Raw genomic sequence first — 26,643 nt, forward strand, 5'->3', positions numbered from 1 at the left:
TAAATACCACTGAACTATACACTTAAAATGCTTAAGACGGTAAATTTTATGTGGTGTATTTCACCACAATTTTTTAAAGTGTCCACACATATTAAAATTAAAAGCACCCAATCCTTACTCCCCCAGGGTTGACCAGATTACACTTTTTGTGTTGCTGTGATGTGTCTCCTCTTCAGTTTCACATCCATCTGGTGCCAATTTTATTAATGGCAGAATGAGATTCAAATCAACTTTCCTCCAGAGAAAGGATGAACCCGAGAAGCAGGCAACTTGCCAGGATCAAAGAACAGGAAAATAAGCCAACATCAGTTCAGAAGGTGCTGCCCTGTGGCCTAGCCCTTCTGAAACCTGCCATGTGGGGGAAGGGGAAGGGGGCAGGGCAGAAGGAGGACCAGGTTACAATCCAGAAAATGTATTATCACTCTCCATCCGGGTTCAAAATGTTTCTTTCGATGAGTCACAAAGGTTAGCTGGGAGGCTCTTAAATTAAAAACCCACAGGGTTTTCCTTTTATAGACTGTCCTCAGGAGACCTCTCACTGAGTGTTCTCCCTCGGTCCTCATCCCCAACTGGCAGCTGCTCTAAGCATGTGTGTTTACAGAAATACCAGTAGTTATTGCATGTTCCCTTCCATGTGATTAAGCATTGCCATAAAGCCCAGGCTGGATTAGAAATAGATTTTTCCCTTCTGAGAAAGGCTGAATGGGGCAAAGCCAGTGGCCATGGTGGGTGTCTTGTGCCACCTACTGGCCACTGATGGGATTACACAGCAATCGCCTTAGGGGTAGACGGGGCTTTGCCACCTGCCAGTGAGCAGGCCAGAACCGCTGCCCCGCCCACACTGCAGGGCAGGGGGTAACTGGGAAATGCCACCAACCAACCATCCCACACTGGAACTGATCTCCAGTCCTGTACTCCCTAGTGAAGGGCTCCAGTCACCTGAGCTATTGTCTAAGGAAGCAGCCCATTGGGTCTCTTGCTGCCAGGACAAGGGCACTTCAGGACAAGGGGAACTTACATGGCAGCACTATTCACCACGTGCATGTTTAGACTTGGAGATGAGGGGCGTGCGCTCCACTGTGGTTTGCAACGTTATAGCACTTCCCAGGTAGCTTTGGACAAATGTATCTCTTTTGATCCTCATAACAACCTTATGAGGCAGGTTCCATTGTTCTTATTTTAGAGGTGAGGAAACCAAAACACAGAGAGGTGGGCTTCCCTGGTGGCGCAGTGGTTGAGAGTCCGCCTGCCGATGCAGGGGACACGGGCTCGTGCCCCGGTCCAGGAAGATCCCACATGCCACGGAGCGGCTGGGCCCGTGAGCCATGGCCACTGAGCCTGCGTGTCGGGAGCCTGTGCTCCGCAACGGGAGAGGCCACAGCAGTGAGAGGCCCGCGTACCGCAAAAAAAAATAATAAAAATAAATTTAAAAATTAAATAAAAAAATAACACAGAGAGGTCTGGTCACTGGGTTAAATATCTTTTTGTCACACAGAGGAAAATGAAGGGTTATTGGGGTACTTACTTGCTTGGAAGTGGAACTACAATACAATGGTTTTTTATTGTCTATTTTCCAAATCAAACACACCAACATAAAGATATCTGAGTATTCTCTTAACAGTTTGGAAGATCCTACTTGAAAGTTCCACAAGCAAATGAGCATCCTCACCTCTGTAGCCACTGCCTCATTTCTTGGTTCATTTCAACAAATATGGATTGACCATATTCTTCTGAGTTCCAGGCAGGGCAGTAGGAATGAACTAACTACTCCATCACTTAGCTTATGATAGGGGCACTCTTGATGCCAACAAAAGTTTGGCTATTTCCCAAATAAAAATTAACCTTAAATAATGAAACTTTGTCACCATGGAGGGTATTCATGCTCTGAAGCCATTCACAAAGAGTTTGGGGCAAGCCATGCTCTCCTAGGTGACTACCTGGGGGAGTGACCCACGGGCAGGAGCCCAGGGCACAATGGGCTTCCTGGAGTGATGGAGGGTGGGCGATTTGAGCCCAGGTCCTGAGTTAGGACTGTGTTGGCACCATCATCCTGTTGGGCTGATATCCTGAAATCCAACGAGACCCTGGGGCTTCTGGCCTCCGGAAAGACGAGTGATCAGGCCACCGCAGTCACCAGCCTCCACCTGCAGCCACAAGGACCCTGGGCAAGGCTGTACAGACCCTGCTCCGGGGCAAGGCAGCCCTAGAGGAGGGAGTCTTAGGGAGAAGGAGGGAGACAGGAGAAGGGCAGGTGGGGTTTGCTGTCACTTCCTCATCCGTCCTCCAGGCCCACCAAGAGGCCACTTTCCTGTCTTCTCAAGAGCCACGTGTGAAAACATTTGATCAGCCCCATGACCAGGTCAGGGAGGATGAGGAAAGCTCTCCACCACCCCCCACCCCTTCCGCAGCCTGGCTCTTGTGCCCTCGCCACCTCTGACTGCCCGGAACCTCTCGCAACCTGCCCCCAGCCCCAGTCTTCCCTCTCCGGTGCCCTCGCAGACCCACTGTGTTCTGGGTTGTCTCCCCTACCTTCACCTTGCACATTCCCTTCATTCGCCCCACCCTCACCGACACTCAGTGCCCTTGTAGTCAACCCCAGAGGTCTGCACCCGCCTCATTTGATCAGAACATGTCCTGTGCTTACTACCTTTTTACTCCCCACTCCATGGACTCACGGTGGGAACTCACGCTAAATGCCATCTTGAGAACGGTGATTTGTTTGTGTGGTGGTTTCTGTGTGCCCGCCTAGTTTTTCTCCTCCTGCCCCACGCCCCCCCTCCTCCCCCTTCTTTTATAAGAACCCAGCATGTAGGAACTAAATTTATTTCATGCATATAAACCCAGGCACTTGACTAAATTATTGTGATGAATAACAGAACAGAAACAAATAAGAAAGTGGAAACTGACATCAACTCTTTAAACAAGTATTTTCTTAATTTAAATAAATAAAGGACCAAATAAACTAGAACCTCAGTCTTCCTGTCCCATCAGTGCTTAGCAGTAGCCAGAGAGAAAACAACTTTGTACTTCAGGGAGTGATGTCCTTTTTGACCACAGTACTCCCAGCCATGACCATGACTTTCAGCGGCCCTATCTCTGGCCCTGCTCACGGAGCCTGCAACTCATAGGCCCCCTGAATTTCTGCACCCACTACACAGGAACGCTGGACTGCATGACCCAGTCAGCGCAATCCAGGATTGGCGCATAACATCATTTAACCTAAAAGCTCACTGAAGAGGGAACATTAGCATGGACACAATCTCTATCAACAGGATAAAAATTACTTAACTTCTCTGAAAGAGAAATGGTCTCTAGATTAATCAACATCCATAAATACATTTGAGCTTCCTAATAAGTTGTCCTATAAATAATGCACATTATTTCTAATTAAAACAATATAAATTCCTCACACTCATGGAACCCTTTACACTTTCAGAATACTGTCCATATGTTATCATGGTAGCCCCTCAAGAACTACATGCAGTGATAATAAATGCAATCCCTGTACATTAACAATTTAATATGCTGATATTTTCACAATAATTTTAAAGTACAAACCTCCTAAGCATATGTCCTCTGAAGCGGTTGAGTACACGGTCCCGGAGAATTTTTGCACAGCAACCCGGACGCTCTGTGTTGCTGTTCAGGCCTTCTCCCAGTAGGGGGCACTCTAAGCCAACCTAAGCACATCCACTAGGCACCATCAGCGCCTGATACCTGGCTAAGGCCTAAGGGGTTTCATGCACCAGCCAGGCCTCCCAACAACCCCGGAAGGCAGGGACTGGGCTGTGTTGGCCATGATCCCATATTCAGGGCCAGAGTGTTGGTATAATTACCTCCTGGAACAACAGACCATATTTGGAGCCACACTCTCTCCCTAAGGCGTTCTCTAACCCTCAAAGCCCTTCTACCTAAAATGAAGGAGCACTTGAGTTTTGTTCCCCTCTCAGACCTATGAGGGGAAAAGGAAAGGAGGCCTTAGTAAGACCATGCCTGTCCCCTGTGCTGGGGAGGCCATCCAGCCAGGCCTAAGTGGTCATAGAAAGAGAAGGAGAAAGGCCTTGGTAGTCTAGGGGGTCCTCAGACAGCCTGCTTGCTGTGGGCATTTCTCAGCCTCCTTTGGGGAAGAACAAGCAGCCATTCCCAGAAGAGGGATCAACGGGCCACAGACGTTCTCCCCCAGCCCAGAATCACCTCTCCCCTCCCTCACCTGCCATGCTACCTCCAACTCCAAGTGGCCCCCCCCATGCACCATGACCCTGTGTCAATAAGCCACACCCCTGTGTGAGTGCCCTCCCACACTGACTCTGGGCGTGGCCATGTTTTTCCTTTTCCGTCCTTTTACTTAACATGTGTGTTAAAAGCGTGTGGTTGGGTCTTGTTTTTTACGCAATCTGGCAATTTCTGCCTTGAATTTCTGTCCTACCACTTTTCACCTACTGTAAGAAACTCTCGTAGCCCAGCCTCAGGCTGCCATTAAGGGACTCACCTTTTCCTTGTGGTTGGATGGTGGGGAAAGCCATTGTTTGGGAAAGTCTAGGCTCATCTTTAGGTCCACCTCCTGCAGGGCTCACAACGCAAGCACCACAGGAATGTGTATGCTGTCTGCATTCTCTCTGCTGACCAGCCCCTTCTCCAGTGCTACTTCCCCAGCAAAATTCCAGGGAAAGGGAGAGAGTTGTTGGACAGGGAGATGGCTAGTTGCATGTGGAACTCTTTCAGACCCTAACAGCTTCCCCGCACCCAGGACGCTTCTTCTCAGTCTGTGCTCACCTGCCCCCAGAGAACTCCAGGGCTCTCAACTCACCTGTAGGGGGTGTGTCCCTCTGCAATTCAGCCCATCGCAGCTTCCTTACATCTACCAGTCTTTGAAAACCCCATGAAACGTATGCTTTTTATTCTATATAGTTAATTCTTTTATCAACATGGGAGGAAATTGTTTATATCTTTCTACATCGTAATCGGAAGCAGACAACCCTATCTTGCTTAAGCCACTGACATTTGTGTTTCCGTTATACAACCAAGCTTAATTCCTGGGCTCATAGTATAGAAAAGACAATCACAACTAGCACTGAAGGTGTCCAGACAGCAGGGACGGTCAAGTACACAGGCACCAGTCTCACTGGAATTGTCTCTCATGTCTGCAAGCAGCTGCTGGCCACTACAAGATTCAAAAATTGAATTTGAAAACATTTGTACTGAGTCCAAGATCTCTAGTTTGCTGGCAATTTCCCACACCTCCTCTTATTACTTATCCACTTACTTCATATATTTAAGTTTTCTTCTGGCCCTTATTGACATTTCAGTTTGATACTCAGTGAACACTGAGGAATTCCGTGCATGTCCCCCAGCAATCATGTCTACTCTGCTTTCCATGCAGATATTTTGCATCTCATGGCAAAGCTCCCATAAGCTCATTCATTTCTTTGCCTCTCATTTTCTACAAATATAATCATTTTCTATTAAAGTCAGATGGGAGAGTGCTTGGAACAGCACAGTGTCTCACAAATCTGGGATCTATCTTGGATCTCTTCCTAACAGTCACAAACATTTTCTAGCTCAGGGGCACTTCTCTCGCCCGTAGCATCACAAGAGAGACCTAGAGGCCACATCTGCCTGCAACGCTGGCCTCCATGGAAGACTCACATGTCTTCTGCTCTCCACCAGCAGGAGAGGCGGCACTGAGGTCTCTGGGGAGTGTGTGGCCTTGAGCATCTTTGTGCAGAGCCGGTCTCAGGGGATGTAGCCTCGGGACTGCACAGAGGAAATAATCCGAGCTATTCAGGAGGGTGTTGAGGACAGAGAGGGGAGAACAACTGTGCCTGCAGAAGTCAATCTCCCAGTCCCAACTCCACCTCACCCCATCAAAACCCAAACAGCTCATCGCAAAACACAACCAGCCCTTACACTAGTGAGAAAAATGGGTCTCTCTGCACACGAGACCATTAAGCAGAAACCAAATTAGGCTGGCCATCTCCTCTTTGCTTGCGCCAGGGGAGGGAAGGGAAGTCTGCAGAGGAAGAAAGTACAAAACAGCACAATTCTTTGCTTTCTTTTTTTAAAACTTTTACAATTTTGAAACTATTGTAGATTCACATAGAGTTGTAAGAAATAATACAGAGAGCCCGTAGGTCCTTTACCCAGGTTCCCATGGTACCAACTTGCGTAACTACAGCACGATATCCCCAGCAGGAGAGGAGTTCTGAGGTCTCTGGTGCGTCTGGCCTCAACCACAAGATTGCCATTATTACGATCCATCCACCTTATTTATACTTCCCTTCTTTTACATTCACTCAGTTGTTTGTGCGTGTGTGTGGTACTGTGCAATTTTATCACATGTGTGGATTTGTGTGACCACCAGCAGAGCCAACATCCACAACAGTCCCATCACAAGGATTCCTCATGTTGTCTCTTTAATAGCCACTTCACTTCCTACCCTCACTTCCTACCCTCACTTCCTACCCTCAGCCCTAAGCTCTGCCCACTACTATTTTCTCCATCTCTATAATTTCAATAATGCTATATAAATGGGATCATACAATATATAACCTTTGAGATTGACTTTTTTCTCTCATATTCTGTGAGTTATTACAGAATAATTTTCTTTTATTACTGAGAAGTGTTCTATGCTTCACTTTTCTTTAAAGGCATCTTATAGTCTCTTCTGATTTCATGGATTGATAGAAGAATGTGCTTAATGTCACCTCTTCGTTTTCAAAATTGTTAGGTATAAACATGATTGAATGAAAAGGAAAAGAAGTGTACGTGAAGCACTCTCAGTTTGCATTTTTCTTCCTAATTTGCTGATAATTTGCATTTATGAATGCAGCTTTCAGGGAAACCACTTCCTGTGTTGAACAGAGTTTGTTAATAATAACAATAAAGGCTAGAAACTCAAAATGTAACCGCAACAAAAATGTTACTGTCCTGGACCTCTGGTTACAAACAAGATGGCGTAGATGAACTTTTCCCTATTCTTCCTGCTAAGAACAGTGATAACACCTGGATATTATATATGAAACATGAGAAGACTCAAGGGTGGAGAGAAAAAAGCAGATTGGGTAAGGACCCCAGGACCTGAGGAACAACATGGCAGTAAGCTTTTCAGGTTTCTTCTTGGCTTCTTATATCTCAGACTGGGCTGAAGAAGCCAGCAAACTAGAGGCTTCAATGGGTGCAGACAAAAAAGCCCCCAAGGGCTTCCCTGGTGGCGCAGTGGCTGAGAGTCCGCCTGCCGATGCAGGGGACACGGGTTCATGCCCTGGTACCGGAAGATCCCACATGCCGCGGAGCAGCTGGGCCCGTGAGCCATGGCCGCTGAGTCTGCGCGTCCGGAGCCTGTGCTCCGCAATGGGAGAGGCCACAACAGTGAGAGGCCCGCGTACCGCAAAAAAAAAAAAAAGAGAGAGAACTTACAAATATAACAATAGAGGTAGGTTGAACATAAAAGAATGGAAAAAGATATGCTATGTAAACATGAGTCAAAAGAAAACAGAGTGGCTACATTCATATCAAATAAAGTAAACTTCAGAGCAAAGAAAACTTCTCAGAAGATGTAATAGGAAATGTTATCTAAATGTTCCCAAAATACGCAGAACAATTCCAAGCTCTTTCTCAAAGCCAAATCCCTGACACCTCTACTTGGGAACTCTGTGAGTATTTCCTCTAGCTGCCCAGCTGAGAAGATAGTAACTAAGCTACTCCTCTCCCCACAATGGAGAAGGTGAGCACCCAGTGTACAAAAGGGGCTCTTTGAGAAAAAGGCTCAGAGCAGATTTGCCTCATCAAGAACTCCAGCTAGACCCCAGCTAAGTGAAGAAGCGAGACAAGAGATGCACAGGCCAAAAAGGATTGCTCCACTTGGCTTCCACCCACACTCTGGGGGTCATACATTAACAGCTGTTAGTCCCAGATGCACCAGGAGAGTGGGGACGGGAGAGAGGAGGGGTGATTCAAGATTCTTGAGAAGAAACAGAGGTTTCCCCCAAACCTTTCACAATCCAGGTCAACGCTGCAAGCGCTTCCGTAAGCTCTGGTCATCTGAGGGCAGTGCTCAGGGAGTGCCCGGCACAGCGAGGAGACTGCCAGCTGCGGGGTTTGGGATCATCGTCTGTGGAGTTCTCCTCCTTGACTTCAGTACCATCCGGTGGATCCAACATATCTCCATTCACAATTTAAAACAGTCTCCAAATCTTGTCAAAGCATCCGGGTTACACCATCCACCCACTGCAAGAGAGGAATTTACAGTATTGTACTGGGTCCCCGGGCGCATTCCAGAGTGAGCTGTGGTTACTCAGCTCTAAGGCTGAGGACCAGCAATTACCCTCCTAGTCTAAACTGCGGCTTCTATACTTGTTCTACATCTTTGTTCAAAGTCATTAAGTCATTAGTCCCTACTGGGAGAATGGTACATGTACATGCATGGTTGCTGTGTAGTTCACAAAGGTATGTCCATGGTTATTATATTACTGTGCCCTCAGAATCACAGGCATACCTAACTCGTCCAGAGTGACTCAGATTGAATCTAGGACACCTGCCTCTCAGTGTGGGGGCGGCACCAGACCCACACTGGGGAAAACAGCAAGTCCCACGGGATATGTTTCCATTCATCCTCTGCTGTACCTATCTGAGTTCATGGTTTTTCCTCTGCTGCTGACGGTGTAACCCTAACAAAGGCCTCCTCTAATTTCAGTAATCGAATATGACCTGGTCAGCCGAGAGCATGGGGGGGATGCCCTCATAATCCCTAATAGTGCGTCTCAGCAAAGTTGGTTGCCTTCTCAACGTGCAGCTACAGCAGCGACCTCTATCAAACATGAATGTTGGCGTCCATTCCACAAAAAAACTGTAAAGTCTCTACTGTGTTCTTCAAAAGGCCATGCAAGAATCATCCTCCTGACCCCCTCCTGGACGCACAGTGGCAAACCCGCAGTGGAAAGAACAGCCAACATCCTACCACCAACACCAACACCCACAGAGAAAGCCAGGTGGGTTCACAGCTCACACCCTATCAAGGAAGAGGGAGTGGAGGAAACCCACAGACATCTTCCCAGCATCAGCAGCCAGAGACAGAGCCCAGCTGCACTTCGCTGCTAGCAGTCTCATAAAGACGAGAATACAGAGGCTGGTACCACAAGCATCACCGCCATTACCACCACACGGGAAAAGAAACGAGCTTTGCAGAGCTTCTCATCACAGGAGGGGTGGAAACAGAGGTGAACACTTAACTGGAAGACCAAGATAGCCTCCTCCCCCTCCCCCCTCAAGTTCGGAGAGCTGACACCACCAGGAAGGGAGGCAGGGAGGACACACCTCTCCTCCCCTTGCCTCCAGAATGATCCCAGGAAGCTCCACGGCCATCAGCACCCTACTTAACACCCAAGTCATAGGCAAGTTGAAAGAGGGAATGTTTTAAAGGAAAAGCATAGGGACTTCCCTGGTGGCTCAGTGGTTAAGAGTCCGCCTGCCAGTGCAGGGGACACAGGTTCGAGCCCTGGTCCAGGAAGATCCCACATGCCGTGGAGCAACTGAGCCACAACTACTGAGCCTGCGCTCTAGAGCCCGTGCTCTGCAACAAGAGAAGGCACCGGAATAAGAAGCCCACGCACCGCAACGAAGAGCAGCCCCCGCTTGCCGCAACCAGAGAAAAGCCCGCGCGCAGCAACGAAGACCCAGCGTAGCCAAAAATAAATTAATAATAAACGAAAAGCGTGACCCCTTCGATTTAGTCCTGCATAGACATGGCCTGAGGAAATGAAAGAAGAGAGAGAATACTCTCTGTCAAGCCCCCTATCCCCCCACCCACCCTGGGATCCCCTGCTAGCGGTTCTCAGAGCTAAATCCTGAAGAGCAGAGCCCCTGGCCAGGCTCAGAAGCTGATGCGTCCTTGTGTGCCCTCCACATGGCATTCAAATTTTTTTAATTTGTTGCCATTGCTTAAAATTTGGAAGATTTCACATTAAAAAAATCTAATTTCTGGCTTCTTTTGAAACATCGTAAGACCCAGACTCCCACGAGTTAAGAGTCCCCTGCCTAAGCCCACATGTGGAACTGGGGTGCGTGACAGCCACTCCCCATGACTGATGCCCTCTGGCACCCTCTAGGCCTCCAGCTCTGGGCTGCCTTCACCGTGGTGCTGCTGACTGGTCCCAGAAGACATCTGTGGTGGAGTCGACGCTAGTGACAATGCCAAACTTGCCTCCCCCCACCCCATGTATGCTGGAGATTTCTAGAACATAAAAATTTCCAGAATACAGAGACTCCATAAAGAAGCTCCTGTTCCCTTTCCCTTCACCACACTCCCCGCTCCCTGCAAAAAAAAAAAAAGAAGAAGAAAAAAAAAATTGCCCTCCAAGAGTCACATCTCATTAGGAGGAAACTTATCTGGTGTGAAATCTGAAGAATGGAGGAAGCAGGAATCTAGCCACCAAGCTGAAGGGCAGCCCTGGCTTCAAGGATAACCCCTCAATGAGCTGGAATTAGGGGTGGAGACCACAGACCCAACCAGAGTCAGGAATAGTGTCTCGGAGGGAGAAGATGCCGCCCCCGTCTCCCTCAGCTCTGGAACCCACAGGGCACTTCTCATGCGGCACCAATCAGAGGGAACCACAGCAGAACCTGCGGTCACTCCACCCCGAAGCTTGGCACCCAGGTTCCCAGTGGGAAGAATGCTCTTCAAGGGATCTGGCCTCTGCCATGTAGTGCTTATGTATGGTCTTGGGCTAGACCCTGGTGTTTTCAGGGCCACTGTTTTCTCATTTGTCAATAAAGAGCTTAAAATGAGTAAATTTCAAACGGCTTTTAGCAATGAAATATTTTTTTCAAACTGATTTCTCTACCAATCCCCAGTAAAAAAAAAAAAAAAAAAAAAAACAGACATGCAGTAGTGGTTGCCTAGAGCTGGAGGTGAGAATGGGGAGTGACTGCAAGGAGGGAGGGATCTTTTTGGGGGATGGACATGTTCCAAAATTAGATTGTGGTGATGATTGTTGAACTCTGTGTAAATACACTAAAATTCATTGAATTGTATGTTTAAAATGAGTGAATATTATGTAACATACATCAATAAAGCAGTTTAAAACAACCCAATCAAAAAATGGGCTGAAGACCTAAATAGAATTTTCTCCAAAGAAGATATACAGATGGCCAATAGGCACACGAAAAGGTGTTCAACATTGCTAATTATTAGAGAAATGCAAATCAAAACTACAATGAGGTATCACCTCACACCAGTCAGAATGGCCATCATTAAAAGGTCTACAAATAGGAATTCCCTGGTGGTCCAGTGGTTAGGACTCAGTGCTTCCACTGCAGAGGGCACTGATCAGGTTTGATCCCTGATCAGGGAACTAAGATCCCAGGTGCCATGCGGCACAGCCCAAAAAACAAAAACAAACAAACAAAGTCTACAAATAACAAATGCTGGAGAGGATGTGGAGAAAAGGGAACCCTCCTGCACTGATGGTGGGAATGTAAACTGATGCAGCCACTATGGAAAACAGTATGGAGTTTCCTCAAAAAACTGAAAATAGAGTTACCATATGATTCAGCAATCCCACTATCCCACTCCTGGGCGTATATCCGAATAACACTGTAATTCAAAAAGATACATGCACCCCTATGTTCACAGCAGCACTATTCACAATAGCTAAGACATGGAAGCAACCTAAATGTCCATCAACAGTTGAATGGATGTGGTACACATATACAATGGAATATTACTCAGCCACAAAAAAGAATGAAATAATGCCGTCTACAGCAACATGGATGGACCTAGAGATTATCATACTAAGCAAAGTATGTCAGAAAGAGACAAATACCATATGATATCACTTATATGTGGAATCTAAAATATGACACAAATGAACTTATCTACGAAACAGAAACAGACTCACAGACGTAGAGAACAGACTTGTGGTTGCCAAGGGGGAAGCGGGGTAGGGAACGGATGGATTGGGAGGTTGAGATTAGCAGATGCAATCTACTATATATAGGATGGATAAACAACAAGGTCCTACTGTATAGCACAGGGAACTATATTCAATGTCCTATGATATACCATAATGGAAAAGAATATGAAAAAGAATATGTATGTATATATATATGTATGTATAACGGAATCACTTTGCTGTACAGAAGTTAACAGAACATTGTAAATCAACTATATTTCAATAAAGTTTAAAAAAAACTGATAGAAACAAAGAACAGACGGATGGTTACCAGAGGCAGGGACTGGGGGGGGGGGGGGGGCGGGTGAAATGGTTGCAGGTGGTCGAAAGGTGTAAACTTCCAATTATAAAAGAAATAAGTCCTGAGGATGTGACGTACAGCATGGTGACTATATAATTAACACTGCTGTATGGTGTACTTGAGAGGTGCTAAGAAAGTAAATCCTAAAAGTTCTTATTACAGGGAAAAAATTTTTCTGTAACTATATGAGGTAATAAATGTTAACTAAACTTACTGTGGTGACCATTTTGCAATATACACATATGTCAAGTAGTTATACTGTACACCTTAAACTTATACAGTGTTGTACCTCAATTACATTTCAATAAAACCAGAAGAAAAAAAATGGTTAAAAAAAAGAGGATGTTAAAAAATACGCTATAGACTGGGAGAAAATATTTGCAAACCATGTATCTTACAAAGGACTTGTATCTGGGATATACATAAAAAGCTCTCAAAACTCAACAGCAAAGAAGTAGTTCAATTAGAAAAAAACATGAACAGAGATTTCACCAAAGAGGATATACAGATGGCAAATAAACACATGGAATCAATATCATTATGGAACATCATTAGGGAAGTGCCAATTAAAACCACAACGAGATATGGTTAAAATAAAAAGTGATAACCCAAATGCTGACAGTGATGTGGGGAAAGTGGATCACTGATACATTCCTGGTGGGGATGTAAAATGATAGGGCCACTCTAGAAGAGTATGGCAGATTCTTACAAAACTAAATATGCACTTGACCATAGAACCATGGATTCCTACTAAGCAATAAAAAGGGATAAACTATTGATTTATGCAACAAATTAAACAGTTCTCAAGGGAATTATGCAAATTAAAAATAAAAGCCACATCAGAAGATTATACACTATCTGTTTCCGTTTATGTATTTTTGAAATAACAAAATTATATAGATGAAGAAGAGAATAGTGGTTGCCAGGGGTTGTGGATGGAGATACTATAAAAAAGTAGCATGAAGGATCCTTATAACAGAACTGTTCTGTACCTTGGTGGTGGTGTACATGAGTGTACACATGTGATAAAATTGCATAGAACTAAATACACACATAAGTGATTGCATATAAAACTGGGGAAATCTGAATAAGGTCAATGGGTTGTACCAATGCCAATTTCCTATTGTGATACTGTGCTACAGATATTCAACTTTGTACCACTGAAGGAAATTTGGGGAAAGGTATACAGGATGTGTCATTACTTACAACTGCATTTATAAATCTACAATTATCTCAAAACGAAAAAGTTAATTTTTTAAATCTCAATATAATCATAGTTAAACACAAATCAGAAGGGAGTAAAAATAAACTACATTGGGAAGGAGACGCAAGAGGAAGGAGATATGGGGATATATGTATATGTATAGCTGATTCACTTTGTTATAAAGCAGAAACTAACACAGCATTGTAAAGCAATTATACTCCAATAAAGATGTTTAATAAATAAATATCAAATAAATAAACATTAATAACTTTCCTATGAATATTAACTTTTAATTTTCTCGATTTTTTGATATGTGGATGAATCACTTTCATTTGGAATCATTAATTGGTTAGATGAAACACAAGATGAGATTCAGAGGTAATACTGGGGTAAGAGGAAGTGATCCCAGTGTTCAGGCTGGGACACTAACTCCTTCCTCCTTGAGGCCCACAGTCTTTTCCTTGAGAGGCTTTTATAAACCAAAGAGCAGGTTCTGGTGGAATGGTGTGATGTCATCAGTGACTCATAGTAAGGGCCAGAATCTCGGAAGCCATTTGATCCCGAACACTTGGCTACAGTCAGTGCTCTTCTCACGCCGTTGTGAGCCTGCGTTCTGGGTAACAGTGAGGGCCTAGATCTTGAGGGAGCCTCCAGGTGCTTACTTGGGGTGGGCGTCACTCTTTTCCGTACTAAGGTGAGTCTTGGATCCTGAACTATGTTCCTCCAAGCTGTCGCAGGGGATGTGGAAGGCATCACCTGTGAACCTCCAGATGAGTGACTGGGATGCAGTAGGAATACAAATAGGTCTCAAGTTTGGGGAGAAAAGAGAACAGGAGGGGATGTGGGCAAAAGGAGCACAAAATGAATATGGGGGAAGGAGGAGAGACAGTAAAGCGACTCTACAGAGAACTCGACCTTGAGAGCCCTGGGAGCGTGTGGACACTTTGTCACCCAGGAGGAACACTGTCCTCAGAGGCGGCAGGTGGCACTGGCCTTCTTGAGGTGGAACTGCCTCAGTCAGCTTCCAGGGCCATTTCGGACAGGCCTGGGCTACTCTGGTCAGATTTTTGCCAGGTTGGATTGCTGTAACTTTATAGTGGTTCACAGAGATATTTAGGCAGAGCTGATGACATAAGCGTGTAAGGAGGCCCAGCTCAACCCTAATGGAAATGTGACTGAGGCTCAACTGTGGCTGCCACCAGCCTTCTTCCCCTGAGCACCGCTCAGACACGAGTTCTAATCCCAAGTCCAAAGAGCTCTAGCCACGGTCAAGGAGCAAATCCTAGACAAATTAGGTCAGCACTTCCTCATCTGTAAACAGGCAAATTATACACCTTACCTCACACCTCCTTGTAAGGATTGAATGAGGTAATCCCAATGCACTAATCAATATCTGAAGTTTACTAAGCAATTACTGTTAGCTAATGTCATTGCCATTTTAATTATTATTAGGTCTCAGAAGAAGCAGGTTAAGCGGAAAGAAATGGCCTGGTCAGAATCAAGTTGGTTTCTTTCCATTTTTTTGTACCCAGAAAAGATAGACTATGCCTCTGAGCTCCACATCGGCTGCCTCAGAGACGGCTGCAAGCCCACAGGACCCAGCAAGAAAGGCAGAGGAAAAGCAGCGCGTGGAAGGGAAACCAGGTGTGTGTGGTCATTCACTTATCCCCGCTCTCTGAATGAATGAAGGTGATAGATCATCATGGCTCCAGCAACACTTCTTCTTCCCTGGACTCTCATGGGTGTGGGTCTGCAGGGCAGGGGAAAGGGTGTCCAGGGTGAGACAGGAGGTCACTATCTTGTTCACCTTTGTAGTTATTAAAGACATCGATGACCAGAGAGTTTCACATGTCTCCATAGAGGTGCCCCCCACACAGAAAGATCCATGGAAAGAGGCACAGGAGAGCAGTTTTCCGCTGGCAAAAGAAGGTAAATATTAATTCAGTTCCTACCCTCCTTTATAGACAAAGTGCAAAGGGGGTAATGGTCATTCTTATCACTTCAGATGTCACATGCAACATATTCAAGGTGAGTGAGAAGGGAAGAGCACAGTGTTTCCCAGGTGGGTCCCTCCCCCGATCACACAGGGTCCTTCCTCTCTCCTGGCAGCTGCTCAGGGTGGGAGCCCTCTGGCCTCCAGTTCTGCCCCCCCCAGAGGCTGTCTCTGAGCAGAGAACCAGGAGGATGCGAGGCCAGAAGAGGAAGAGACTGATGTATGTCAAGGGAGGTGTGGTGTCCTCAGCTTCCTCGGCCCTGAACAGAACATCAGTTACTGCTGAGTAACCACTTGTTGTCTTGTCCTCAGGAGGCAGGGTTCAACCTTCAGGGTGAGCTGCAAGGGAAGACCCAGGACCTCCCAGGTGGGTCAGGTCTGTGCTCACACAGAGCCTTGTTCCTGCAGCCACCCAGGAGAGCAGCCCCCTGGCCTCCAACCCCACCCTCTCGGAAGTGGTCTCCGAGCTGACGTCCTGGAAGAAGAGCAGTCAGAGGAGGAGCATGTGGACTGTCAATCATGTTGAGGGGACGAAACTCAGGATGAGCAAGAGAAGATCCAGTTATCGTCCAGAAGACCAAGAGGCCTTCTACCGGCTTCTGGGTCTGTGCTCTGAGCCAGTGGAGTGTCAGGTCCCCTTTACACCGAGGATCCCAGAGGCTCCGGGGTCATAGCCAAAGCTCCCCCTGGGGCTCAGAGCTGTGAGGTGTCCAGGTGGCACAGAAGCAGATCACTCTGTTTCCACAGTTCTGCTGCGGTGCTGATGGGTTTTCATCTGAGACAAGTTCTTGGAGGGAGAAGGGAAAAAAGGACTCACGGTTGACTGTTCAATTATCAAGACATTTTAGGACAAATCAAGGGAGGAATCCCCTGCCCATATTTATTCCCTCCAGTTAAGATTTTAGAGATCAGTGATGAAAGGACAAACTAGATCTCGCTGCCATTATGCTCAGAGTGGGAGGAGACCAAAAAAAATGACAGAAGTAAGTTGCTCTCAGCCAGTGACAAACACAGAGAAGGAAAAGGCAATGACACCTAGAGATGGGCTGTGAGCAAGAGTCGGAGAGCTTTGTGACAGATACTCAGGGAAGGTCTGCAGAGAAGGTGATGCCAGGACCAGAGGCAGGACCGAGTGTGGCAGGTTGGGGGACGACACGGAGCTGACACTGTCCAATGCAGCACCCACTAGCCACATGCAGTTATTCAAATTTAACTCTACGTGAGTTAAAATAAACTTCTGAAATTCAGTTCCTGGTTCTCACCAGCCACATTTCATAAGCTCAGTAGCCACACATGGCTAATGGCTACCGTACTGGACAGCAAGCTACAGAATATTTTCATCATCACAGAAAGCAATGCCCTGCCGGGAGCCAGGCCGCCTGGACAAGGCTCAGGGAGGGCGAAATGATCCATGACCCCTCCATCCTCCGGTCTGGGTAAATGCCATTGTCCGGGGCAAGGTGTGAAAGACAAGGAGGACCTGGCGTTCTCAGGCCATCGCTGGAAAATGGCACCTCCAAGGACAACTCTACTCCCAGATGAGCCTGCTGGGGCCAGGGGAGGCCAGGTCATTATCAGCAGGAAGTGAAGGGGGTCCAGGAGAAGGACGGTAGAATGCCCAGTGCCCCCCACCCCCGCCCAGGAGGGTATGAACTCTCCACTGCTCACATAGGATGCTCAGTTATCAGGTGGGGCAGGAAAGCGTTGCCCAGTCACAGTATGATGAAGTGACAGGGATGTAGTGCCCAGAGGCCCAAGGCCACACCCAAGCTTTGGCTCGAGGAAAGTTATGTTAAACTTTGAGAACCAGGTCATATCTCTTTATGAAACACACATACCCACCCATGTGTTGAAGATTAAATAACAATAGCAAAATTCCTGCCCCACAGTTGAGACTCGCTCTCCCTGGGTCCATGGAAGGAAGAGCTTTGTCACTGCTAAGGCTCTGAGCCTTCCTGGGGAAAGAGAGCTGCCTCTACTTCCTGAAACAGAGGAACTGGGAGAAGTTTCCAGTTCTCCTCCTCCCTGTGAAATGTCCCACAGCCCCAGGCTCGCTGCTCCCGGAAGGGCTGCTCCGAGGCCCTCATCACGTCTCCCTTCCTTTACAGAGGACCCTGTTATCCAGAGCTTCCTGGAAGCTGATATTTTCCTGAAAGTGTCCGACAAGGTACCCACAGCACTAAAAGTATGAGGTACCAAGGGGTCTGCAGTGTCACCACCCCCTGGGGGTGGGGACGGAGGACAAGGTGTCTGCCTGAGCAGAGGCCCTGGAGAGACCCACCCTTGGCGCCAGAAAGGAAGAAAGGACACACTGTCGGTGCCCCGGCCCTTGGGCATCTCCTTCCTGGCCTCCCATCAGCTCATCTCCACATGTCAAAGGGCCATGAGTCCCTTAGCAAGGCCCACCCTGGGTGGTTTTCCCACCTGGCCTCTGGATGGGGGTGGGGCGCATGGCCCGCTCAGGACACTGGCCCTGCCATCGACCCCTGGCCGCCCCTCCCCCGCCCTCTGTCTCCACGCAGTACCTGCTCTCCATGGTGGTGGAGTACTTCGGCCGTGTCGGGCTGCCTGGTCACCTCTACAACAGGATCCACTTCTTCCTGGCCCTGTGAGCAATGCCTGAGGGCCCCCAGTGGTGGTTCAAGGCCCTCAAGGGGTCACATGGTCAGAGCAGGGGAAGGCAAGGAGGAAGGTCCTGGGATAACGAACGTAGCCAGGAAATACCATTTGCTGCCCAGAGACTGAGGGACCCGAGGTAGAAAGTCCCAGGGAAATGGTGACAGCCAGAATCTTGACCTGGGCTGGGCACACCATGGGCCCAGCAGCCTTGGTGCTGAGGACGGTCCTGCCCTCTGTGGACCCGGGTGCTCCTCCAGGGTGACCTCAGCAGCCTCTCTCCACTGTCTCGCCTGAGTCCTTGTGGGGGCCGGGACCAGCTAGCCCTCTTTTCTGATGGCAGCTACATCGCCTCCGACATGGAGGAGGACAACCCCACATCCAAGCGGAGCATCTTCCAGTTCCTGCTGGGCAGGGAGCACTGGCCAGACCTCTACAAGGAGTTCCTCAAGCTGAAGGTGGAATTCTTCCATGCGATGGAGCACCGAGCCTGGGTCACCCCGGATTTGTGTGAGGAGGTCTGTCGGGGATGAGGGCCGGGGAGCGCACCCCCAGAGGTGGAGGGGCTGGGCCCCTCCTCCAGGAGCTCACCCTGCTGTGCTTCCCTTTCAGATCCAGGCCCAGAACCCACATCACTGGGTCTGGAGTCGGGTGCGCCAGGGCGTCCCCTAGGTTCCCAAGGAGTGGAGCAGGGGCTGCAGGTGGTCCAGGTGAGTACTGGGCCTCCTGGTGGGGACAACCCCACCCCGTGCCCTGCAGTCACCTCCAGGGCTGGTGGTCACTTGGAAGTGCCACTGCATCCCTTAACGCACTGTTAGCCTAGTAAGGGCCCTGCGAACTCCCATGGTACAGAAAGTAATTACTGTGTTTATACAAAAACTCTCCAAATGGATTCAACTATGGAATCATTTACCATGCTATACAAGGTCCCAATTTGCATATCAATTTCTTTTTTTTCTTCTTTTTTTTTTTTTAGGAAAACTCTTGGAAATGCTGATCTAAGTAGTGAATGAAAACCTCTGCAGGGTTTTGATCTGAGTTGATTTTTAAATATAAATACATGAAAAACACTGAGGTCATCCTTTCTGGAAAAGGAGCCATTACCATGGTGGCTCTTGGGAAAAAAAAACAATTAACTCCAACATGTCATCAAAGGTTTTGTGTGCTCTGCTCCCACTTGACGCAAGCTGCCCTGAGCTGGGTCCCTGTAGTATGTGTCAGGGTCTAGCCTCACGTGGACGGAAGGAGCTCCTAGGGCCCTCTAGTCTCTGAACAAATAAGCTCGCTGGATAATAAAGGAAACAAGAACACATGCAGAGCTGTGAGGAAGCCCGTGACAAACGACACATGCACAGACCGATCACCTGACGAGCATCACATGCTTTAGCATTTGTTTTCCTTGGCTGAAATTTCGTTTTTATGTGTGGATTTACTTGAAGTGGAGGGAGACCTTCTGTGAAGTGCATAAGGAACCCCCTGCTTGGGCAGACGGCTGTACTAGGACAGTCCTGTGAGCTGAGCCCTCCGCCCTTTGCCTCATTGCAGGGGCCCATTCTGACCCCAGGAGAAAGAAAAGGAGAGAGAAAAGCAGGGCAAGTGTGTTCTGAGATAAACCGAATTGGGTATGAAGTTTCATCCATCCCCTAGGTTTTTATTTGAGGACCAAGAATATGTCAGGACTACATATTCCTACTGTATATATCAGGAGTCTCAAAATTCGAAAGAAAATAGTGTTTTTACTACAAGAAGGAAAAGAAAGAAAGAAAAATATCCGCGGCCCCTCTTGGATCTGGTCACGCATAAGAGCAACGAGGGTGACAGCTGATTCTCCCGGACCCCCTGTCCTACACGCACCTTGTGCTGTGGTGCCGACAGCTTCCTCGCTGGGGGGTCTGCCTTCCACTCTGATCTCACTTTCTCTCTCTGCTTGTAGCTCCTGCCCCCTCTCCCTCCCCCACCACAGGGCCTCCAGGCAGCTGTAGAGGGACAGCACTGGGCCTCCAGCTCTCCTCAGGCCCGCAGACCATGGCAGCCTGAACCTGGGGTGTCGAAACCAGCCAGTGGCACGATGGCCCCCCAGCCTTCCAGTGGGTGTCAGCTGACAAAGGCCCTGACCCCTGAGTACTCTGAAAGGGTCTAGCAGTAACATGGAGGGGGGCACCCAAGGGAGACAAGAGACCAGAGCAGGAGCCTCCACAGAGACTGAGGATGGGCAAAGGGAGAAGGGACAGAAAGTCAGGAAGAGGCCTGGACCACCAAGGAGGAGGAACCTGAGAAGAGCCCAAAGAAACAACTAGAAGGTAGTGAGGAAAAGAGGCAGAGACAGGAAGGAGAGAAACACCTGAGGAGAGAGAAGGAAGTCCGCATCTAACCTGCTGGAGAGCAGCCTTACCCAATGGAGAGATGGGAACTGTCAGCCGGAGGACTGAGGGAAGGCATGGAGAACATCAGTGGGCCGACCTAAGACTCACACACAGTGGGAACAGAAGGGGGGAATCGTATGCTATCGTTCACTCTGACATTACAGAAATAACCCAACCTTCACACTCAGAGAAGGGAGAGAGCAGGGGAGGGGCTCATGAATGCTGCCTGGGGGAGAGGTGGGGAGGTGCCAGGGTGCTATCAAAGCTGGAAACGAGACCGTGGAAGTCGGGTAAGGAAAAGAGGGATTCGAGGAATCCTACGAAGGCAGTAGCGCTAAATGCAGTCACAAAAACATGAGCCATCCTAACTGCCGAAGTCACGAATACAGCAAATTTTGAGAGCAGAGAAAACAGACCAAAGATACACAGTAAATATAAGAAGTGCGGTATAAATACAGAAATATAAAAACTAGACACACCTTATTATTAGTAAATCTGAACTCAACACTAAAAGAAAAAGATCTTCAGACTGAATCACAAAGCAAAACCCAGCTGTGTGGTTTGTAAGAGCTTGTCCTTAAATCATCAGAGGTGCGAGGGCTACACCAACAGACATGCTCAACTGAGAGTAGGAATTGGGATTTTTACACCAGGGGAAGGAAAATTAAGGGTCAAAACCCTTCAGAGAGGCCAAGAAGGTCTTTGGGGTCGGGGTGGGGGGCCCCGGGGGCACCTGTCCAGCATTAAAGGCCATCCCAGGGCCTGGGCTGGTCCACTGCAGCTTGATTTGCTCAGGGATGTTCAGGTTTACAGCTCTCTATACGTATAGCCCCCTTTAGGTAGGAAGTTTTATTACTGGGCAGCTGCTACACAGTATTACTGGGTAATCACTGCAATTGCCAGACAGAAACTATCTAGCTCTTCGTCTCTTTTTTTTCCCCTGGAAATGTCTAATTTTGCCAAGAAATTTCTGGTAAGGTTCCCAGGAACCTCACAGTCAAGTCTTGTAAAAAGCCGACTCCTTTCAGGAAGCAATACAGTTGTTCAACGCTCTCTATCCCATGAAGGTTTAGCATTTTCCTCGAGTCCTCAAAACCTCCATCAGCAAACGACCACGGTACTTTTCAGTCTGTGACACCCAGTCTGTGCTGCCCCAGAAGGCCAAGGTGGAAGCAGCTGGGCTAAGGGTTGGTTCTCTCCTCAAGGTGGCCGCTGAGGGGCAAACCCAGAACCAACAGGACTGGGCAATGGGCCACACTATGTCTCCATCCACACACCTGTGACTCCGTCCCAGGAAGCCTGACACAAATGGGGCCAACCCCAAGGCGTTCCAGTTACTCAGCTAAAAGGTCGCCCATTCTTCCTTTAGTCAGAGAGTCCCCTCAGTATGTTAGGGGAAACCCAAGGCCACTCTGGGGGCCACTGCTGCTGCAGCACTGAGGCTGGTGCCATTCGGGGGAGCTGGTGCAAGGATTACAGAACTGCAGAGACAGTTGGGGCTTTCAGAGAACAGCTGAGTGTCTGATAATGGAAAAGGCAAGTGAACAGTACTGGGAGCTCAGGGGAGACAACCAAGGGCCTGGAAACTCCATAAGCAAAGCCCAGGGGAGAACAAGCGGTGGGGACTCGGGACGGGCTGTGTTCACATCTGGGTCATTACATCCCACACAGCATCACAGCGTCTGCTCAGGAACTCAAGCAGAAAGGGTGTTGATAAAGGGAAGCAGATGGAGGGGTTTTTGGAGCAGAGGATGAAGAAGCCCCAACAAACCTCCAGAAACTCCAGGGCGGGGCCCCCGGGCAGAGCTGGTATTAACGCCCTGCTGCCAGGTATGCACCATCTGCCCTCGTGTCCGCCTATAACGGCTTCGCCTCCTCTCCCACCTCCCGGCCTTGCCTGGGCATCTCTCGCTGGCACCTCCCAACGGCACACTCTTACCTGGTCCCATACGGGAAACACAGGTGGAGGCTAAGGAGAGAGGAGGAGGTGGTGAAGACGCCGAGTTGACATCCAGGCCCCTCACAGGGCACAGGGGATGACCTACAGGTGAACCAGTGCGACAGAGGGGGTGTGGAGGGAGGTGACCAGACAGCACCTGCGCCCTCCTCTGGGGACCCGCAGAGATTTCATCGCCTGAGGGCTGGAGCTCCTCTCATCTAGATCTTACCGGGCAGGAGACTGCAGCCAGGGATGCTAATTACAGTGGATTTGCTAAGGATTCTTCCCTCAACTCCAGAGTTATACACATTTGCCCAAAATATCTTCTTAATCTCTGAAATGGCACAGTAAGCAGAATTAAAATATTCTTGATAAGTGAAAGATATGCACACAAATAAACACAAATGAAAGAAAAACAAGTGGCACCAACTAGCTTCCAACCACCGTCCCTGTGATGAGTCCCCCAGTAAGGTGACTCCACAGATCAGCACCTGGCATGTCTGGGCTCTGAAAGCACACGGTCCACAGTGTCCCAAGGCCCTGCACCTGCGCATAAGACTCAGGATGGCGCCACTGACTACAGAGGCAAGGCGAGACACTTCACACCTGAGTACTGGAGTAAAAGCAGCGGAAATTAAGAACATGTGCTTATTTACAGATTTTCATTGCTTTTATTGAGCTTAGTATGAAATTAATTCTTTTCCTAAATTTCCTACTTCATGTTTTAATGTACCATGGAAGAAATACTTTCAGCTAAAAGAGAAAATTTTTAATTAAGATAGTTGTTGTAATGACCAAGAAAGCAACACAGGCTAATTCAATTAATCTAATTCCAAGAAATTACACAAAGGCCTTTGTTTTTCCAAAGATGCACAGAGAAAGGAAGAGTCGGTGTGTCTGCTTTTTAAAGGTGTTCATAAACTCTGCCTGGTGCAACGTCCTTGTAACTTACATTTAACCGGCCTCTTCCTGAGGGTCTACTGGACCAGGAAGAAAGGCAGTAATGGACCAGGTTCTCGGGTAGAAACAGCGTGGTCTGGGCGCCCAGGCTGGTCTGGGCTGCGATGGGGAGCGGTGCGGACTTGGGCCAGCCACCCCTCCCTGAGCCTCCGGGTCTCAGCTGTAGAACGAGGGGCAGGACGAGATGCCACCTGAGGGAGCTTCTGGTGCAGCTGCCTGATAGATGGGTTCCCCTCGTCTGGGGCCTGAAAGTCCTGCCCTCTGAGCAGCCCCCACTTTCCATCCTAGCCTCACTTTCACTCAAGAACGTAAGATGGAGCAAAGCAAGAGGATGGAGAACAGGCAAGTCTTCCTTATCCACAGGCAAAATCAAGGATGTGGTTTTAGGGGCTCTTCTTTTATCGAAAAAGACTTTTCGGAAGCTTGTGACTGTAATGAGAAGCAACCAGTGTATTTTGGAGTAGGGGGAACCTGGCCTTGGAAGCAGGAAAAGTCACCTGGGAAGCTTCGGAACCAGCGTGGGTATCTGCCGGGCGCAGTAAGTGCTGACAGAGGCCTCCACGTGGAGGGGGTGCTTTTCCGACCTCACCTCTGCTTCCTTCCACTGCTGGTTAAAAATTGCAGACACAGGGGTACAGAGGTGACCAAATCCTGTCCCCTCCCCTATTGCTTAACTGGAGAGATCTTCATACAGTGAGGCATTTTTCCCCAAGATTTGGTCAGTGTGAGGATGGGGAACCCAGAAGAGAGGCCCCCAACCCTGTATGAAGAAGGCAACAAAGTCTTCCTGCTTTGGTCTCAGATTGGTCCACGGCCTTCAGTTTCACCCAGTTCCCAACATCCTCTCCCGGCCTGGCCTACTCCGGTCGCTCAGACTGGGCTTTGGCATGTGCTTCCCTTGGAATTGTCACAAGTCCATTCCTCTGACAACTCCTGCCTCGGCTCCCACAGGCTCTGGCTTCCAGTCCAATGCTGGCTCCCATGCTCGGGCCTGTCTACAGCCCAGCAGGCTCACCGGCCTCCCACCAAGCGTGTTTGCACACTGACCACCAGGCTGAGAGATGCGAGCCCCCCTCCTTCCTGCCTCCTGTAGGATGTCAGGAGATCCCCTAAGCTGGGACATGCCCCTCTCCATATGCTGTGAAGTCAGCTGGTTTCTAGACAAAGGGTGAGAAAGTGGCCTTATTCAAGTAAGATTACGCAGCACCAAGGAGAAGTTCTGTGAGGCTTACACCAATGGTGTCCTGCGGCTAAGGCCTGGTGTCTATGCCTCAGAGCTTCCCACAAGTTCGTGCCTTCACTCCTTTGGAAGACACTCGAGCGAGGAGCACAGATGTCAGCATCCGTCGGGGAAACAGTAATAACCTGAGTGTGTGTGTGACTGTATACTGTTTCTTTAATCATGTCCATCTATGGAGGCAATGACATGCATTCCATCTGTGTAAGCAGAGAAGATGGATGGACAAGTGAAGAATCATACTGTGACAGACATTACCAGTACTCACCAGTGTCTAGTTCTCCCCTTTGTGAAAGAACACGTACAAGGTGGAGCAATTTATTTCACGCCAACAGGCTGTAGCCAGAAGTGACATAGGCCACTTCTGGGCCAAAACACTCAACGCTGGATGCGTTTCCCCAGCTCTTTCCTGCCATGGCTGTGAGGAGGCTAAAACATTCCGGATGGTGAGAGCCATACTCCCAAGATTTTTTGAGAGCCCACAAAGAGCTGGCAGTGACTTCTGCGATGATCCTAACGTGTTTGCTCGGGAACAGACTGTCCAGAACATCATCTGTGCTCCTCGGGAGGCCCCAAATATAAAGACAATGCTGTTTCCAGACCATCTGCAATCTTCCATCCTGCTCTCTCCCTTAGAAAGCCTGATTTTTGCTTTTGTTGACAGCATTCCAATGACTGTTCTCCTTCGTACACGAGAGTTCATACGTGTGCAAATAACTCAAGTCATTCTTCAATCAGAGAAAAGCTTAGAAGTTATAAACAATGGAGAGTGCAGACAGCAACAGCTGCCCAGTGCTGAGTTCTCTATACCCTGATTCAAATGGAATTTCCATAACCTACCATTTTAATTTTTTTCTTTTCTTTTTAATTAGAAGAAAAAACTCTTTAAGTGTGAAGGAAGCACAGTTCACCCTCCCTATCAGCCACCTTGCCTATGCTTCACACACAGGGGCAAGTCCCGGGGCGGGCACACAGGTGGAACAGTGAAGGTCTGAAGAGAACCACTGATGCACGCCTTCCGGACGCAAGCCCCCTCTGCAGGAGCAAACACCACATGGGTTTTTGTCAAACTCTCAATGGAAACATTTCTATTTGCTTTCATTTTTACTTTTAAAGCTAAACCCCACAATTCAGGGTGTGGAAACGTGAAATCACTGGATGGACCTTGCAGCTTCGACCAGTTTACGGTCCCACCGGCCATTTAGGAGGCAGAGGGCACATCAGTATCTGGACAGCAGGGAGCCGCCTTCTTCCTGGACTGGAAACCTGAAGCTGCAGACACCTTTATACAAATCCCCTTCCTCAGCATCTGGTCCAGAAACTTGATACAGACATATGTTCTCTAAATCCTGGGTGAAAATGAACTTTTTTTAAAAATAAATTTATTTATTTCATTTCATTTATTTTATTTTTGGCTGTGTTGGGTCTTCATTGCTGTGAGCGGGCTTTTCTCTACTTGCGGCGAGCATGGGCTACTCTTCGTCGTGGTGCACGGGCTTCTCATTGCCGTGGCTTCTCTTGTTGTGGAGCACGGGCTCTAGGCGCACGGGCTTCAGTAGTTGTGGCACACGGGCTCAGTAGTTGTAGTTCGCGGGCTCTAGAGCGCAGGCTCAGTAGTTGTGGCACACAGGCTTAGTCGCTCTGCGGCATGTGGGATCTTCCTGGACCAGGGCTCAAACCCGTGTCCCCTGCATTGGCAGGCGGATTCTTAACCACTGCGCCACCAGGGAAACCCCTGCACTTTTATTTTAAAATATAATTTCTGAAGACCTCTCTGTAGTGGAAATTTCTTATTTTTTCTATTTAGAGCAGGCTTCATGTTGGGTAATTCTTCATTAGGGTATAAATCTCCTCCTGTTTAAGATGATCGATCATACTATGAGGATGCCTGGCACTGTCACAGGATGTACGAACTTACTTTAGACAAGACTATGGTGACACCTTAGGAAATGCTAAAAGCCCTTCATTGCTGCAGAAAGTAAAACTATATGACAGAGCTTCTTTAAAAACTTTGCATTTCTGAGCATAAAGTCACTTCACCTGAATCACCTGAAATCTTTTTGAAAGATTTCGAAAACTAAT

At 48.2% G+C, this 26,643-nt stretch overlaps 2 protein-coding genes and 1 long non-coding RNA gene across 7 annotated transcripts in view; 2 read left to right on the top strand and 1 right to left on the bottom strand.

The window, feature by feature from the left end:
* Positions 1-26,643, bottom strand: part of ANAPC1 (anaphase promoting complex subunit 1) — a 155,106-nt gene that overhangs the window by 26,664 nt on the left and 101,799 nt on the right. For 2 of the 5 annotated variants that reach the window (XR_012325605.1, XR_004521806.2), the window contains exon 49: positions 7,991-8,226. The gene's annotated coding sequence lies outside the window, so the exon portion shown is untranslated. Of the gene's footprint in view, positions 8,227-23,118; positions 26,416-26,643 lie in introns of those variants that run through there. The other 3 variants (XR_012325604.1, XM_073791128.1, XM_033838556.2) reach the window with 2 other exon arrangements.
* LOC141276308 (uncharacterized) lies at positions 15,048-15,959 on the top strand. The gene is made up of 3 exons (XR_012325606.1): positions 15,048-15,097; positions 15,314-15,382; positions 15,855-15,959. It is a non-coding gene; the product is annotated as an uncharacterized lncRNA (long non-coding RNA).
* On the top strand, positions 15,979-18,595 carry LOC141276426 (speedy protein E4-like). Its single transcript, XM_073791755.1, has 4 exons — positions 15,979-16,049; positions 17,555-17,613; positions 17,969-18,054; positions 18,406-18,595. Exons 1-4 carry the CDS (start codon positions 15,989-15,991, stop codon positions 18,593-18,595), a joined length of 396 nt encoding a protein of 131 aa, XP_073647856.1. The 5' UTR covers positions 15,979-15,988.

The sequence above is a fragment of the Tursiops truncatus genome, chromosome 14 (assembly GCF_011762595.2).
Source record: "Tursiops truncatus isolate mTurTru1 chromosome 14, mTurTru1.mat.Y, whole genome shotgun sequence".
Classification (NCBI taxonomy): Eukaryota; Metazoa; Chordata; class Mammalia; order Artiodactyla; family Delphinidae; genus Tursiops; species Tursiops truncatus.